The sequence below is a fragment of the Rhodotorula paludigena genome (assembly GCF_050403205.1).
Source record: "Rhodotorula paludigena JCM10292 DNA, Rt_paludigena_JCM10292v1_ctg16, whole genome shotgun sequence".
Lineage (NCBI taxonomy): Eukaryota > Fungi > Basidiomycota > Microbotryomycetes > Sporidiobolales > Sporidiobolaceae > Rhodotorula > Rhodotorula paludigena.
Genome location: NW_027481442.1, coordinates 230,066 through 246,105, shown reverse-complemented (window position 1 = coordinate 246,105; position 16,040 = coordinate 230,066). Strand labels below are relative to the sequence as shown.

The 16,040-nt window shown below is 67.1% G+C and overlaps 6 protein-coding genes across 6 annotated transcripts; 4 read left to right on the top strand and 2 right to left on the bottom strand.

The window, feature by feature from the left end:
• Positions 1-506: 506 nt before the first annotated feature.
• Positions 507-2,003, top strand: JCM10292_003315 (WD40 repeat domain-containing protein; the record flags this gene model as incomplete). Its single annotated transcript, XM_076648528.1, has 7 exons — positions 507-534; positions 588-679; positions 791-927; positions 994-1,076; positions 1,134-1,436; positions 1,508-1,664; positions 1,745-2,003. 7 exons carry the CDS (start codon positions 507-509, stop codon positions 2,001-2,003), a joined length of 1,059 nt encoding a protein of 352 aa, XP_076505968.1.
• A 193-nt stretch (positions 2,004-2,196) lies between these two features.
• JCM10292_003314 (uncharacterized protein) lies at positions 2,197-4,865 on the bottom strand (the record flags this gene model as incomplete). The annotated part of the gene is made up of 8 exons (XM_076648527.1): positions 2,197-2,341; positions 2,409-2,513; positions 2,580-2,981; positions 3,041-4,049; positions 4,107-4,292; positions 4,352-4,364; positions 4,463-4,517; positions 4,735-4,865. The coding sequence occupies 8 exons, from the start codon at positions 4,863-4,865 to the stop codon at positions 2,197-2,199; spliced, it is 2,046 nt and encodes a 681-aa protein (XP_076505967.1).
• Positions 4,866-5,084: 219 nt separating this feature from the next.
• Positions 5,085-7,398, top strand: CUE3 (Cue3p; the record flags this gene model as incomplete). The annotated part of the gene is made up of 3 exons (XM_076648526.1): positions 5,085-6,119; positions 6,192-7,025; positions 7,105-7,398. The coding sequence occupies 3 exons, from the start codon at positions 5,085-5,087 to the stop codon at positions 7,396-7,398; spliced, it is 2,163 nt and encodes a 720-aa protein (XP_076505966.1).
• Positions 7,399-7,754: 356 nt separating this feature from the next.
• On the top strand, positions 7,755-10,733 carry VTS1 (Vts1p; the record flags this gene model as incomplete). Its single annotated transcript, XM_076648525.1, has 3 exons — positions 7,755-8,151; positions 8,329-10,447; positions 10,547-10,733. The coding sequence occupies 3 exons, from the start codon at positions 7,755-7,757 to the stop codon at positions 10,731-10,733; spliced, it is 2,703 nt and encodes a 900-aa protein (XP_076505965.1).
• A 505-nt stretch (positions 10,734-11,238) lies between these two features.
• Positions 11,239-13,403, bottom strand: JCM10292_003311 (uncharacterized protein; the record flags this gene model as incomplete). Its single annotated transcript, XM_076648524.1, has 4 exons — positions 11,239-11,818; positions 11,876-12,192; positions 12,251-12,619; positions 12,681-13,403. 4 exons carry the CDS (start codon positions 13,401-13,403, stop codon positions 11,239-11,241), a joined length of 1,989 nt encoding a protein of 662 aa, XP_076505964.1.
• Positions 13,404-14,781: 1,378 nt separating this feature from the next.
• On the top strand, positions 14,782-15,788 carry JCM10292_003310 (uncharacterized protein; the record flags this gene model as incomplete). Its single annotated transcript, XM_076648523.1, has 4 exons — positions 14,782-15,019; positions 15,085-15,315; positions 15,376-15,590; positions 15,651-15,788. 4 exons carry the CDS (start codon positions 14,782-14,784, stop codon positions 15,786-15,788), a joined length of 822 nt encoding a protein of 273 aa, XP_076505963.1.
• Positions 15,789-16,040: the final 252 nt, after the last annotated feature.

Here is a 16,040-nt window from a genome sequence, read left to right as displayed (position 1 = left end):
CGAGAAGATCAGGCGGGAGAGCGAGGAGGAGAGGCAGGATGGACAGGGAAGACAGGTCAGCTGGAAGCTAAGACGGGAGGGAGGTCGAACGCGAGGAGGAGAGCGGTCGATACTGATAGGTGCATGGAAAGAACAGCAGCCGCGACGTAGCAGGTGAGAGAGCGTTCCAGAGACAGTAGGGAGCCGAGCAAGCTCCAGTACGGACCTGGGACGAAAGGAACAGCAGCGCTCTGTCGGGTCCACGCTACTAGAAGCTGGCAGTGCTAGCGCGCCAGGCAGCTGCCTGAGAGGTCGAGAACGCTCTGTGCGAGGCAAGTGCGAGGACAGCAAGAGACGGGGACACGATGGAGAGAGACCCGGACAAGCTGGCAGGCGAGTAGAGCAGCTCGAAGCAGAGACCAGCCAGGAAATGCTGTATTCAAAGAGTGCGCGTGAGGTGCTCGCGGCCAAGAGGATTCGCGCGACGAGAGCGAGGCGAGGTTGAGCCACGACAGCTCGCTCCCGCCATGGCGCAGACACCAGGCGCGTGGACCAGTCCCTCTGTGAGCTGTCCAGGCATCGGCTGACCCTTCGAGAACCGCCCGCAGACGTGCAGCTGCCGGCCCTCGTCGACTCTGTTTCATCGCTCGCGTTCCACCCGACCAACCCCAACCTCCTTCTCGTGGGCAGCTGGGACCGCGTGCGTTGCTTTCAGCATCCCTGTCTGTGCATTGTGACGCGCGACCAAGGCGCTTCGAACGGATGTCGCTGACCTGCTCCCCCTCCCTCTCGCGCCGGTCAACGCGTGCAGAACGTCTACCTGCACGACCTGCGCAACCCGACTGCACCGCTCAAGCTTGCACAGCGAGGGGCGGTGCTCGATGTGGCATGGGCGCTGCGGACAGAGCGCATTGCGTATGCTGGTGGCCTCGGCAAGGAGGTCCGGACGTGCGTCGTCTCGTGGCTCAGTGTGCTTCGAGTAGCTCAGCTTACCCTCTTTCGTGTTGTGCACAGCGTCAACTTTGACTCGAACGAGACGCAGCTCATTTGCAAACACGACGACGCGGTGCGATGCGTCGAGTACAGCGATGAACTCGGTACGCACCACGCTTCCTGCCCCGAGCCGGACCTAAGCTGACGCAGATACCTCACAGACTGCGTCGTCTCGGGCTCGTGGGACCAGACCCTGCGGCTAACGCGCATCGACCCCTCGACCTCGCAACCCTCCCCCGACCCGCTCGTCCTCCGCCTCCCGCACAAGGTCTACTCGCTCGCCGTCTCGCAGTCCAAGATCGTCTGCGCCATGGGCGGCCGGCACGTCTGGATCTGGGACATCCCGCAGCTCAAGGAGGCGCTCGCGCAGGGCAAGAAGGGCGACGAGATCGAGCCGTGGCAGCGCAGGGAGAGCAGCTTGAAGTTCATGACGCGCGCCGTCATGATCATGCCGAACGACAAGGGTGCGTCAACCTCTTCGTTCTGTACCTTGCGCCGCGCCTCTCGCTCACCCGAATTCGCTCACCTCCCGCAGGCTATGTCACGACCTCGATCGAGGGCCGCGTCGCCGTCGAGTTCTTCGACCCGGCGCCCGAGGCGCAGGCCAAGAAGTACGCGTTCAAGTGCCACCGCCAGGTCGTCGAGGGCGTCGACACGGTCTACCCCGTCCAGGGCCTCGCGTTCAACCCGACGTACGTTGCGAGCGCTCTCCTTAGGTTCCGGCTCTTCCCTTGAGGCCCAAGACTGATGCCATGTGCTCGGTGACAAACAGACACGGCACGTTCGCGACGGGTGGCGGCGACTCGACCGTCTCGGTGTGGGACCCAGCAGCCAAGAAGCGCCTGCGCCAGTTCCCCAAGTACCCCTCGCCGATCTCGGCGCTCGAGTTCAACGCCGACGGCTCGCAGCTCGCCGTCGCGTTCAGCGAGGAGGACGAGGGCGCGGGGAGCGGCGCCGGCGGCGCCGGCGGCGGGAACGGCGTGTTTGTCCGGCTGTGCGGCGACGAGTGCAAGCCCAAGGTCAAGGCGTAGTAGAACGGACGCTCGCGCTTCCTGTACATGTAGTGTAACCTCTACACGCGGACCAAGCTCGAGATGTCTGCGAGGAACACGCGATAGACTGCACGAAAAAGGACTGCGATATGGAAACCAACTCTTCTCCTCCTGCGTCTCTCGCCTCTTTTCCTACATCCGTAGCGCCTGTTGTAGCGCCGCGTGCGCACGCCTACACGCCGACGAGTGCGGGCATAGTTGCGTTGGCGAGCGCGATGAGAGGCGCGCCGCCGTGCTGGCCCGGCCCGTTGGTATGCGGGTGTTGCAGACCATCGATCCAGATGGCTGCCAGGACGAGGATGACAGTCGTAGGAGCGCTGTACACATCGAGCAAGTCAGCACCGGTTCACAAGCTCGAGGGGCCTAAAACAGGGGATAACGCACGTCAGGAAGGCGTAGCTGACGAACAAGGTGCGCGTGATGAGCCGTTCGAACGCTGGGCCCGCTGCAGATGATGCCACTTGAGCGAGTGTGATTGCCGACGGTGATCTGGGTAGTAGGGGAAGTGTCAGTACGCGCGAGAGTGAAGAAGAGCCGGCGAAAAGCGGTTCTCACCCGATCAGCAAGCACGCAACGACGACAAAGACCGGATCGTCGGCGACGTTGACGGTCTTGGCAGCATAGAGCGCAAAGAGCGGGATGAGGACCGCAGGGACGATGATCATGCGCGTGACGACCGAGACGAGGATCGTGCGCTTCTCGCCGTGCGTCGTCGCCGCCGCGTCTCCCCCGAGCCTCTGCGGCAGGGGTGCGAACGGCTGACGGATGCGACGTAGGAGCTGCCGCGAGAAGCTGGCGAGCGGCGCGCGTGGCGGCTGGAGGTGCGGCGGGAGCTCCTGCTCCTCGCGGCGCAGCGGCGACGTCTCGGCCGCTGCGGCGGGCGACGGGCGGTAGAAGTAGGCGCCGAGGGTGACGAGCGTGATGGGGACCGAGCACGAGCCCGCTGAGCGGATGGCACTGCAGAGAGGCGATCGTCAGCTCGCCGTTCGGACGAAAAGCGGGCGGAAGTCACGCACGCCTTGAGCGGCTCGGCCTTGTTGAGCGTCGACTGGAGCGGCGGGATGCACGCGACGACGAGACTGAGCACGGCAGCCCAGAGCGGGACCGTCATAAAGTCGCTGAACTTTGCCCAGAAGCGCTTGAGCGCGCGGCCGGCGCGGCGCGCGAACCGGCGCACGCGCGCAAAGCGCCCGCCACCGTTGAGCCAGCGCCGGCCAAACCCGCGGCGCGCGCCCCACTCGGCGTTGCCGTCGTCGTCCCCGTCAGAATCGCTGTTCCACCCCTCGTCGCTCTCGTCGTCCTCGTCGTCGTCGTCGCGCCCGCCCTCGCTCGCGCTGTACACGCTCGGGATAGGCGTGTTGGGGAAGCTCTGGAAGATCCGCGCGCGCTTCTTGCGCTCCTTGGCGACCTGGCGCGCGAGGTCTGCGCGCCCGGCAAAGTTGGTCGACGGAAGCACGACGAGTTGGTCGGCCGCCGTGGTGCCGTTCGCGCCGCCGCCACCGCTGCTGCTGCCGTTGGCTGGCTCAGCGACGACGGTCGTCGCATCGTCTGACGCAGACGACGAGCCGGCCGAGACGGTCGACTCGCGCGTGCGCGCGGGTGTCGCGCCGTCGCTTCTAGCGCCGCCGGCGGGCTTCTTGAGGATCGAGCGCGAGCTCTGGTGCGAGACGCTCTTGTTCGAAGAGCGGGACTGGAGGAGCGCGTCGCCCTCGCGCGCGTGCGCCTCGTCCTCGCGCACGTCGTAGCCGTCGCCCTGGGCGTTTGCCTCGGCGTCCTGTGCGCCCGCGCGGCCGTCGGCCCCGGCGTCGTCCTCCTGCCCCTCGGCGCTCGTCATGAGGCGGACGCCGATACTCCAGCGGACGATGATGCCGAGGCTCGAGAAGAGGACGAGGTACGACAGGCCGCGGCCGAGCATGGCATCGCGGCTGTCGTGCGGACCCCACGTGAGCGGGAGCTTTTCGCCGATGAGCGACTGGAGCAGGGCGATGGGGAGCGAGTTCGAGTTCTGGAAGGTGGCGCAGGCGACTGCGGAAGCAAGAGCGGGGTCAGTCGGGAGAGCGAGAGAGGGAGCGCCGGACGCACTGGCAAAGTTGCGCTGGCTCTTGCGCAGCCCGACGAGGCGGCCAAAGACATAGGCAATGCCGGCAGAGAAGGCAGAGATGACGCAGAAGCCGATCGGAATGATGTACAGCTCGGCGAGCTTGTCGGGCGTGAGCGAGAAGGCCACTTTGTTGAAGAGGAGGCATGGCGTGAAGAGCGACGTGTTGACTGCGCGCACGTATGGAGTCAGTCATTTGTCCATTCGTGTCGATACGAGCGGGGCACACTTTTGTTGAGGGTCTGCGGGTGCGTGACAGAGTCAGCAGGCTGCAGACGACAGGAGCGTAGGCAGGTCCCTTTTCTTGATCATAAGGAACTGCTCGACTGCGTTAACTGACCTTCTTCGCCTTGTCGTCAACGATGCCCTTGTGCGCAAGGAACCAGCCGACAGCGCTGATGACCAGCAACGTGCGCGGAAGCGAGCGAGAACAAGGACCGAGGCAGGTAGCGGTGTCAGCGTGATTGAGCGGGTGGCTCCAGGGAAAGGGCCAGTTCCGACTTGCCAGAGGATGGCGACCTCTGCGATACTGCGGTCGAGGCAAGGCGAGATCGACGAGGCGTGTCAGCCTGAGGAAGCGATAAGGGCGAGTACTCGGCGAAGGGGGCGTACCTTTCTACGACGACGCCGATGAGGGTCGGGAGAGGGTTTGGCTCGGCTGGCTTGCCTGGCTTTGCGGCTGCGAGAGCGCTCGAGACGAGCGAGACGGGCGCGAGAGCATCGGGGAGAAAGACGCCGCTCATGGCGCGCGACGAGGGCCGGTGGACGGGCTGCGAGTGAGTGGCCCTGAGTCCTGTGGGTCCCTTGCACTCTGCTCGAGTCGTTGCTCGCAGAAGGACGGCGAGGGTCGGCGCAGAGACGTTCGCTCGGACTTGGCCGTGACGGCATCCGCGCAGCCTCACACCGCCCGCAGCACCCTCGCAAAGGGCTGGAAGGGAGCCGAGCACAGAGAGCGTGCAGGGATGGCCGCAGACTCGCACACGCAGCTCCTCCTCGCGCTCCTCGCGCTCCCGCCGTCGTCGCTCGCCGCGACCCTCGCGCACCCGCCCGTCCTCGACTCGCTCTGCGCCCTCCTCGCCCACGCAGAGCCTGTGGAGGGAAACGCACACACGCGAAGCCTCCTGCACGCCGTCGTCGCCCGCGCTGCCCCCGTCAAGGGCGCCCTCGCGAGCCTCCGCCTCGTCGCAGCCTACCTCGCCGCCTTCCTCCCGACCAACCACCAGCTCGCCCTGGGCGTCGTCAGCGATGCCCTCGCGAGCAACGTTCGCCTCGCAGACCACGTCCGCACCGACGCCGTGCAGGCTCTCTCACTCGCGCTCGCCGACATCGAGCAATCCGACAGCGACGGCGCACACAGGGCCGCGCAGACACTCCTCGCGCTCGTGAGGGGCGCTGTGCAGTGCTTCTCGCCCATCTCGACCGCGGGGGCAGCCGCCGCCCAGGAGCTGCTCTCGGTCGTCCTCCCGACTTATGCTCGCCTCGCTTCTGCGTCCGCCTCGGGCCCTTCTTCTTCTACGGCACAGGACGAGCTCCGCCTGAGCCTCCTCGAGACCGTGCACGCCCTCTTGACGACCGTCTCATCCGCCATCGCCTCCTCCTCCTCGTCCGCCTCGACCCCGCTCAACGCGCTCCACTCTCTCCTGACCCTCCTCGTCCCGCGCGCCCCTCACCCGCCCACGCCCCTCGCCGCGGATCTCCAGACGCACTTCTCGCTCGCGCAGACCTTGTCCGACGCCGTGCAGGGCTCGGTCGGCCCGACCGCGCGGCAGGTCAAAGACCTCGTCGGCGCGCTGCGGCGCGCGCCCGGCGACGACGACGGCGGCGATGCCGCGGCGGGAGAGTGGCTCGAGCGCCTGAGACGCGCGAAACAGGTAGGCGGGGCGGCGGACCCGCAGGTCGGGCTCGGGGCGGACAAGCGCGAGGAGACGACGCTCGCGGGGCGGGCGGACGCGAGGGGCGGGAGTGGGGGCGCCGAGAGGGAGGCAGAGCTTGCTTCGGTGCGTCCTGCGCGATTTGCTCCTGGTAGCAACGGACGAGGGAGGACTGACGAAAGACCGCTTGCGGTGCAGGCCGTCTCGCACCTCGTCGACCTGTTCCCGCACCTCGCGCCGCCGTTCCTCCGCGCCGCCCTCGTCCACCCAGCCTTCGCATCTCCCTCACTCGAGGCCGCCACCGAGAAGCTCGTTGCTTCGCTTCTCGACGACGCGCCGCTCCCGGCAGAGCTCGCCGCGCTGAAGGAGGGCCGCGCGGCGCCCACGACCGCACCTGCGCCTCCTGCGCCTGCGCCTGCTCCTGCCCCCACTCTGTCGCCCGCCCCCGCACCGACGCGCGCCAACGTCTACGACTCTGACTTGCTCTTCTCGCGCGGAACGCTGCTCGTCGGCGGTTCGGCGCGCAAGAAGCACGAGTCGGCCGCGTCGGCTGCGCCTCTCGCTGCTGCGCGCTCGTCGGCGCTCGCGCTCGACGAGCAGCTCAAGGCGAGTATCCTCGCCATGGCCGAGCGGCCGTCTTCGGACGAGGAGGACGACGAGGAAGAGGGAGAGGGTGAGGCGTTCCTCGAGGGGGACGAGGACGGAGGGCCGCGCGTGCGCGTCGGCGACGGCGAGCCCAAGGACGCGGACGACGCCGAAGCGTCGGACGAGGACGACCGCATTCCCGACGGCCCGCAGGGCGGGTCGACCACCGCCTCGTCTTCGTCCGCCCCCGCGCCCGCGCCCGCACCGGCAGCGCGGGGCTACGGCCCGGCGGTGCAGCTCGTGCTCGAGTCGGCGTACCTGCGCGACCCGGGGTTGTTTGCGCGCGACGGCGAGACGCGCAGGGGGAAGGGACGGAGGACGCTGCGCGAGCAGACGGGGTTGGGGGACGAGCAGATCGAGGGGTGGAGGAGCATGCTCGAGCGGGACGTGCGTCCGCTTTTCCTGTCACCGCTTCTCTCTCTCACCGTTTACGCAGTGCGGTGCTGACGAAGCGAGGACATGGCAGCCAAAGAAGCTGCAGAAGATGCAGGACAAGCACCAGGACCTCGCTGCAACGTCGAACCGACCTCGCGAGAGTCCAGCGCCGTCCAATGTGCCCGCGCAACAGAAGCAACAACAGCAGCAACAGCACGGGCAAGGTCAAGGGCAAGGACACGGCGGGCAGCGCGGCGGGCGGGGCGGATCTTCGCGTGGAGGAGGGAGCGCGTCGAGGGGGAGGGGTGACGGCGGGCGGCGGGAGCACGACCGAGCCAAGCGCGGGCGGGACAAGAAGCTTGCGCGGATGGGCGCAGGGCCGTAAGACGCGTTGCAAAGCGAGATGCCGAGTTGGCTGAGACACGCGACTTTGTGCGAGAGAGGAGACGCGCGCTGTGCTGCGCTGCGCTGGTTGCCCCGTGCCAGCAGCGCTCGCCCCTCGTCGTCGCCTCGCCCGCCAGCGCGCCAGAGCCAGTCTCTCGCCCGCTGCCTGTGCCCCCGCTGAGCCCGGTCGCTCGCCCCCTCCCTCCCTCGCCGTGTCCCCTTCGCCGCGGAGCTGAGCCCCGTCGACGTCGCCCTCCTCCTCGGCCCTCGGCACTCCGTCGTCGCTCTCCTCGCGAGTGCAGCTGGCGTTCCTTGTTCTCTCTTTCTCTCTCTCTCACTCGCACACACACCGCGCCCATGCACGCCACGCGCGACGGCCACCCGGCGTCGCCTCGCTCTCCGCCTCCTCCTCCGCCCGCGACGACGAGCACGAGCACGCTCCCCTCGCATCGCGCGTCCTTTGCCCCCGCGCACCCGCCCCAGGGCCTCTCCAGCTCGGGCCCGACCCGCTTCTCGACCAGCGACGCGCCCCCGCCCGCAAAGCTCCGCGCGAGCGTCGCCCACTCGCCCGCCGCGGCCCCCTCGTCGGCGTCGGCGAACTGGCGCGCAGTCAGCCCCGGACGCGCGTCGACGGGCGCAGTCGGCCTCGGCGCGAGCTCGAGCAGCAGCCTCAGGCCTGCGAGCGAGCTCCTCGGCGTCAGCCACGGCGCGCACCACGCCCCGCCGCAGCAGCAGCACCACCAAGGTGCCGACAGTGAGTCGCGCTCGCCTCACGAGCACTCGGTCGCTCGTCCACGAGGTGCACGACTGACCACTTTCCCCTTGTGCCTTGTGGCGCGACTCGCAGCTGAAGGTGCGCCGCAGAGACTCGCTCGTTCCTCCCTTGCCGGACTCTCTCACTGACTTCACTCGTGCACGCGCGCCCGCACAGCCATCGACCGCTGGTTCGAGGACCTTCAGCAGTACGAGGCGACGCTCGAAGAGATGGCCGCCGCGTCCCTCGACACCAACTTCAAGGAAGAGTTGACCGCCATCGAGCAGTGGTTCCGCGTCCTGAGCGAGGCCGAGCGCACCGCCGCCCTCTACTCGCTCCTGCAGAGCGCGACCCCGCTCCAGATGCGCTTCTTCATCACCGTCCTGCAGCAGATGGCGCGCCAGGACCCCGTCTCGGCCGCGCTCCTCAGCCCCGCCAACCCGAGCCAGCTCTCGTTCGAGTCGCAGATGGAGGCCAAGATTGCCTCGCTCGGCCTCAAGTCGCCCGCCTCGCCCGTCGTGCGCCAGTTTGCGCGCCAGTCGCTCGCCGCCTCGTCCAACGCCAATGCCCATTCGACCTCGAGCGGCGCCGCCCCCGACTCGCTCCTCTCGCCCGACCTCGGCGCGTCGGCGAGCAACCCCGCCGCGTCGACGCTCGCGTCGCAGCGCGCCAAGCTCAAGGCGAGCGCGCGCACCTCCGCCCCGGCCAACCTCCTCCTGAGCGCGAGCGCGACGACGAGCGCCGCCGGGCTCGGCGAGGGCCTCAAGAGCCCGCTCTGGGGCAAGGACGAGACGGTGCGCGAGCGCTCGCCGTCGCCCCGGCCCAAGAGCACGGGCTCGTCGGGCGACGCGCCGTCGTCGTCGGCGTGCCTCCGCTCGCCCGCGCTCGACGGCAACGGCAACGGCGGAGGCGCGCCGTTCGAGGCGCAGCTCTCGCCCCTCGTCGGCGGGTCGTGGGCCTCGATGGTCAACACGCCGCTCATCCCCATGTTCGGCAAGGGCGACACGATGGAGCCGGGCAACTATGGCGGCGCCGGCGCCGGCGGCATCGCGAGCCCCAACCTCGAGAGCGTCGGGCAGCGCCTCGCGGGCTGGAACGGCGGCGCAGGCAGCCCGAACCCGAACCACTTTGGCGGCAGCGGCGAGGGCGGGATCGTCCTCGACGATGCGCGCAAGTTCCGCCGCTCGGCGCGCGTCGGCGGGCCCGGCGGCATCTCGGGCGGCGCGCTCGGCGGCATGTATGACGGCGGCGCGGGTGCGGGTGACTCGGCGAGCACGGCGCAGAAGCGCGTGCAGGACCAGCTCGCGGCCGTGCAGCAGCTCAAGAACCTGCAGCAGAGCGCGCTCAGCCTCGGGCTCGGCTCGGCCCTGGGCAACCCGCCGCCGGCGTCGCCTGGCGCGGCGGCGGCGGGCGTGGGCGGGAGCCGCATGACGAGCACGGGCGCGCTCAGCAGCCCCGGGTTGCAGCAGACGGCGATGGCGGCGCAGCAGAACTGGCGCAACGCCAACGCGGCGCACCTCCCGCCGCAGTCGCCGCAGCAGGGGCACGACGCGTACGGCGGCAACCATCACCACCACGGCCAGCAGCACCAGCAGCAGCAGCACCTGAACGGGCTCGGCGTCGGGCACGCCGGCGGCGCGTCGCCCGGGCTCGCCGGGCTCGGGATGAACGCGCCCGGCACGCCGTCGGCGCAGCAGATCCAGGCGCAGACGCAGGCGCAGATCGCGAGCCTCCTCGCATTGCAGCAGCAGATGATGCAGCAGCAGCAGCAGCTGCAGAACCTCGCGAGCCTCAACGGCCTCGGCGTCGGACTCGGCGGCGGCGGCGCCAACGCCGGGCTCGGAGTCGGCATGCTGGGCGCCGGCGGGCTCCTTGGCCCGCAGCTCAGTCCGCGACTCGGTGGCGGCGGCGGAGGCGCGAGCCCGAGCTTCGGGCTCGGGTTCGGCGGCGGGATGCCCTCGCCGCGCCGCTCGCCGCGCCCGCACGGCAACGACCGCTCGCCGCACCTCTCGTCGTACGGCCACTCGTCGCGCTCTGGTGGCGGCGGTGGCGGCGCGCCCGGCGGTGGCGGCGCGGGAGCCAACCCGCAGCAGACGCCCGGAAGCGGCGCCAACCCGGACGAGCCGCTCGACATGGCGCTCCTCGGCGACACGCCCGCGTGGCTGCGCAGCCTGCGCCTGCACAAGTACACGCCCAACTTCGAGGGCCACAAGTGGCAGGAGATGGTCCTCCTCGGCGACAAGGACCTCGAGGACAAGGGCGTGAGCGCGCTCGGCGCGAGGCGCAAGCTCCTCAAGTGCGTTGCTCCTCACTCTGTCGTTTCTTCGCTGCCAGTATGGCAGACGTCGGCGGCGTTTGCAGCGGAGGGTTGATGCTGACCTTCTTCGCCGCGCAGGGTCTTCGAGACGGTGCGCTACAAGACGGGCATGGCCCACCCGGACGGCGCAGTCCCGACTTCGCCCATCGCCGCGTCGCCCACCTCGCCGACCGGCTCGCACTCGCCCGTCGTCGAGAACTCGGTCAATGGCGACGCTGCGCCGGGCGACAAGCCGGCGAGCCCCGTCGACGCGACTGCCGCCTAAATCTCCTTCTCTCCCTCGTCTACGCCGCGCTTGACCGCCTCGGCACGCTACACTCGCGCACACCTCTCCATTCTCATTATCGACACACGCCGCTCTCTCCGCTCGACACACTACGTCTCGCAGTCTTGACGACTCGGTTCCCCTTCTCTGACGCCGCTTGCATTTACTCCCCACACCTCCCCCCTCTCGTTCGCCTGCGGCGGCTTGAACCGCAGCACGGCACTCTCCGCCCTGTAGCATGACCTCTCTTTTCTCCCGGGCAGTCTCACGAGCGCCGTCTTTCTCTTCTCCGTCAGGGTTTTCGTCTTCTCCGTCGCAGTAGGGTCCCCTCCTCTCGTACCACTCCCCTCCCCTGGCTTGGAAGGCATTCGACTGGAGGGTGGAAACGATAGACACTCGGGTCTTTACTCACTGTTTCCGCCCGCCGGGTGAATGCGAGAAGAGTGCGTTGCCGAGAGCTTACAACAACAAGTCACATCCTGCGACGAATGCATACAGCACCGCATCAGAGGAACATCCGCTCGAACTCTGCACTCAGCGCCTCATTCTGCTTCTGCTTCGCGGCGCCCGCGGGACCGTCCGCTGCCTCGTCTTCCTCGTCAAGGGGAAGCGGCGCCTCGCCATCGTCGCCCAGGTCGAGTCGCAGCGCATCCTCGAGCACCTCGAGCTCGTCGTCTTCCCACTCGTCTGAGTCAGGCGGGTACGACACGGGGACGGGCGAGAAGGTCGGGCGCGAGATCCCGTACGAGCGGAGGAGGGCGGGCAGCTCGGGCGCGGGAGGCGAAGGATCGAGCGAGCCGAGGAAGGACGAGGACGGTGCGGGCATGAGTGCATCGTCGTCGTCTGGGTTGACAGGTGGGATGGGCGGGTGTAGCAGGTCGGCGGAAGCGGCGGACGCCGAGGTAGAAGAGGTCGGGAGCGGGAGGTTCGGCAGCGTGAGGAAGATGGCGCGCGCGTCGCGCACCGTCTGCAGGTAGGCGGGGACGTCGCCGTCGAGCGGGGAGTAGCGCCCGACCGTGGCTGACAGGACGGCCTCGATCGACTTGTGCTCCTTGATGAGCTTGAGCGCCGTCACCGGGCCGAGACTGCGAGGGGTGAATGTCAGCAGGAGCTCATTGCGGCAGAACGGAAGCGAAGCGCACTTGGGGATGCGCTCGGTGAAGTCGGTTCCGCAGAGCAGCGCAAAGTCCACAAACTCCTCCTTGCTCAACCCAAGCTCGTCGCGGAGCCTGACCGGGTCGAGCACATTCATCGGCTCGCGCGTCTCGCGCCCCGTGCCCGCGGGCGTGACGGTGATGCGGCGCAGGAGCGGCGCGCCGTACACGGCGACGTCCGTGTCTTCGCTCACGACGTAGTCGACGAGCCCGAGCGCGTGCAGCGCCGAACAGACGCCTTCGGCTTCGTGCGGCTCGGACGGCGCAGGCTCGAGGAAGGGCACACCCATTGCTTGAACGAGGCGCTGTTACGCAGGCTCAGTCAGTCCCGAGCTTTGAAAGTCAGACAACGGAAGCACGCACCCGGACCTCACGGAAAGCAGTGTACGGCACTGCCTCGCTCCGCTTGGTGTGGCTCGCACTCAGCTTGTCGCTGCGCTCAATGATCTCGTCGAGCTCGACCTTGGTGTCGTCGCTCACGATGTCGACGTCTTCAAGCGAGATGAGCGCCCTGGGCGATTCAGGCTGGAGGATCGAGCGGAAGAAGGCACCCTCGTCGGTCGTGACGAGAGCCTGGTTCTTCGAGTAGATTGGGTTGCTCGAGTCGGCGCGATAGGCAGTGTAAAGGGAGAAGAGAGCGACGACGGGGGCGCTCAAGGTGCCGAAGGCGGGTGAGGCGAGAAGCTTGCTCGCGTTCGAGAGATTCGTCTCCTCCGCAAGAAGCTCGGATCGCTGTTATTCGTGGAATGGGTCAGTGGGGAAGGTGGTCGGCTTTGAAGCGCGCGAGACGGACTCTGACCGGCTCGAGGACAGAAGCATTCGGGACTGGCGACGGCGATTCGACCTCAGTGGTAGCGGCATGATGCAGGGGGGTCGCGGTCTCTTTTTGATCAACTTGTGAGATCGGTCCGTCACGCGCGGCCGGCGTTCTCGGCGCATTGACAGGCGACAGAGGCGATGGGAGCGACGACTCGTCACCTTCCGCAGATGCCGGCAAGTCTAGCTTGTCGACGATCGACTGCGCGGCTTGTTTCGTGTGTGCTCGCTTGAATACTTGCGCGACAATCGAGCGGAAAGTCTCGGCAACGGTCCCGCGCTCCTCGATGTCGACGTCGCTCCACACCTTCCTGATCTCGCGTAAGCGCTCACCGCGGTCGCCCTCTGCCGCAGCGCGCAAGCGCTGCAGTTCGCGCGCCTTCCTCCTGCGCTCGTTCTCGCGCTCCTTGGCCTTGACGCGCGTCGAGCCGTCGAAGACGACGACGGGACGGATGTCCTCCTTCCGGAGCGCCTCGAGAAAGTAGTACCACGCGCGCGCATGGCGGTGCGCCTCTGCTCCCTCTTCGCTGGACGTCGCAGAGGGGCTGCACGTGCCGGCGCCGGCGTAGTGGAATTTGGTCGTGAGGAGGTTGGCGTCTATAGCGAGGCGCTTGCCGGCAAAGGCGCGGAGGGACGGCTGGGGCGTGACGCAGGTCGGCGCAAACTTCTTGGCGATGGCGGTGAGGTCGCGCACGCCCATGTCGCGGACGAGAGAAGAAGGGGAACGCTTTCGACGGCCTCGGAAGCCAGATGCAGAGTAGGAGGGGGTGATCCAAGGATCGACAAGCTGTGGAAGCGCAGACAGGTGAGCACGGCTCGGGATGAAGAGGATGCTCTCGCGTGATTTCGACACGCCTACCGGGCTACATGCGCTACAAAGCGGTTGCAGTGTTTGCGCGAGAAGGCCGTTTGTCGTCGAGGCGGAGCGAGCGGGGGTGAAGCAGGTGGCAGCAGCTCGGCCCGGTGGTACGCGCTCGAGCCGGACCACACTAGAGCTTGCAGCAGATCTTCAGGACCAGCAGGCGTCCAGGCGAAAAGGGGACGACGCAGAAGACGCGATCGAGAAGCAGCACCGCCTCTTCGCGTCGCCTCATCTGTCGCTTACCTGACTCTGCAGACTGCGTACTCCTGCGCGCTGGAGTGACCCATGGCTGCTATGTCCGTCGAAGCCCCGCCGGCACTCCTCCAGCCCGTGTGCCGTGCAGTCGAGAACCTCGTCGTCTTCCTCCATCGGCGCAGCCGTGCACGTCCCGCCGACCACTCACCAGGGCTGCGACATACACCGCATCGAACGACTGCTCTAGAACGCGGCCCTGTCTTCACTGGCGAAGGCGACCCTTCAGGGCGTGCACGCTCATCGCCTCGGCACGCTCGTCTAGCGACGCAGCTCACGGTGCAGCTATCGAGCTCACAAATGATTATAGACGTGTACAGCGTCTCGACGTAGCACTGCACGCGCGTTGGCACGGATGAGTGAGACGAGTGCCGACCTCCTCATGCATCCTCACTTCCGCTCGCACTTGGCTCGCACCTTGAAATGCTCGGCAACGACGATTCACGCATGCGGCCGCTCAAGGTTCTGACGATTGAACGCTGCTTGCACAGCTCAGCTCCCGACAGCGGCGCTCGTGCGGGGTCTGCAGCGTCAGGTCAGCCAGCTCGGAGCTCGCGCTTGTTCTCGCGCGCTCGTCAACCTCGCTTGGATCAGCCAGGCCTCGCTTAGATCGGCCAGGTTGCTCAGTAGGTCGACCACCTCGCACAGACGCTCGACGCAATCTCAGCGCGTGTGGCTCAGGGCCTGAATTGCTTCAGCCGACCGGAATCTCAGGCGTGGCGGCCACTTGCTGACCGCACGCGACTCTCGCACAAAACCAAGCTCGGTCGACAGGAGCCGCCGTCCTGCCTTCTGCCAAAGCGCAGGTCAGACCTGCGGCCTTCCAGGGCTCGTCTGTTCTGCTCAACGTCTCCTGTCTCATCGGTGACGCCGCGGATTTTCCACGGACGGGTTCATGCTCCTCTCCGATCTTCAGCAGGCCATGCTTCGTCCCTCTTTCGTTTCTATCTCGTGACACTACGGAATGGCTTCGCGCTTCCTCGTAAGCGACATTGACGACGCCAATGCTGGCCCCAAGGCGGTCGGCTGGACCGTGGCCGAACTTCTTCGTGCCTGGGCGAGCGACGCTATCAACATTGCGGACCTGGTTGTTGGCGGACGGCTGGATCGCTCGGCCGACGGCCAGCACTCGTCCTACGAGCTTGGCGCGCCGTACTACCCGGTCATTCTTGATGTTGAGCGGCTGGAACCGGCACAGGACAGTGCGCCGCTTCCCATCCCACGGAAGAAGCAATGCTGAATCGTTACCCCGTAGATGCGAACGCAGACCTCATCATGACGGTCAGCGGGATCCCCCTTGCAACCTTGGTCTCGCCCAGCGGCGTTGCCTACATTGCCACCCGCAAAGAAGTCAAGGCGGACGCAAACGGGCATGTACAGCTAGTGGCTGGTCCGCAGATGCTCTCGCATCGCGAAGGTGATCGCCGTAATGCCAATATCTTCATGCCCAATGTCGTCTTTCGAGCGTTCGAGGACAAGTCGGGCCGGGTCCAGATCGGTTTGCCTGGTCCCCTCTGCACCTTTGAACGTGTGCTGACGAAGTTGTTGACCTCTACAGGCAAAGGCCCAATCGTCTGGCAGCAGCTCTGGCCGCTCTACAAGCCCAAACCGCGCGATCATGCGGGCACGCGCATACTCGGCGATGAGGCGGTCAAGCACCTGGCGCGACACCCAGGCGACGCAATCTGGCTCGCAGAAGTGCCAGCGCAGGTCAAGGGCAAGGAACCTTTGCGCGTGCTATTTGTTTCGACCCTGTACGCCGTCAAGGGAGGAGTGAGGACCTTGTTCCCCTTGTCTCCGCTTTAGCTGACCGGATGTCTACCTCGACTACAGAGCACCTCAAGCGCTGCTTCTGTGCACCACGGCACGGCTACCCATTCACTTGCCCACGAGGCGCTTTCCCTCGCCTCGTTCCGCCCAGAGTACACCCACCGCCAGCGACTGATCTACCGCCTCCCAAACTACGCATAACTCCTCTGATCCTCTCGGTCAAGGTCTGCTGTGAAGGCCCCAGGTTGTGTAACGAGGTCAGTCTTTCCGATCAGCAGCTGTAAGCGGACGTGAAGTCAGGTAAGCCAGACCTTGTAGGGCACTTCAGTCCGCTCACGCAAGCGCCGCTGGACCTCGTGAGACATTCTGAGGAAGCCTGAAGGCTGCAGGGTGCGACCCCGCAGCTCAAGACATATCTTCGCATCTCGTGCTCGTGGTCCAGTTCGGCATGCA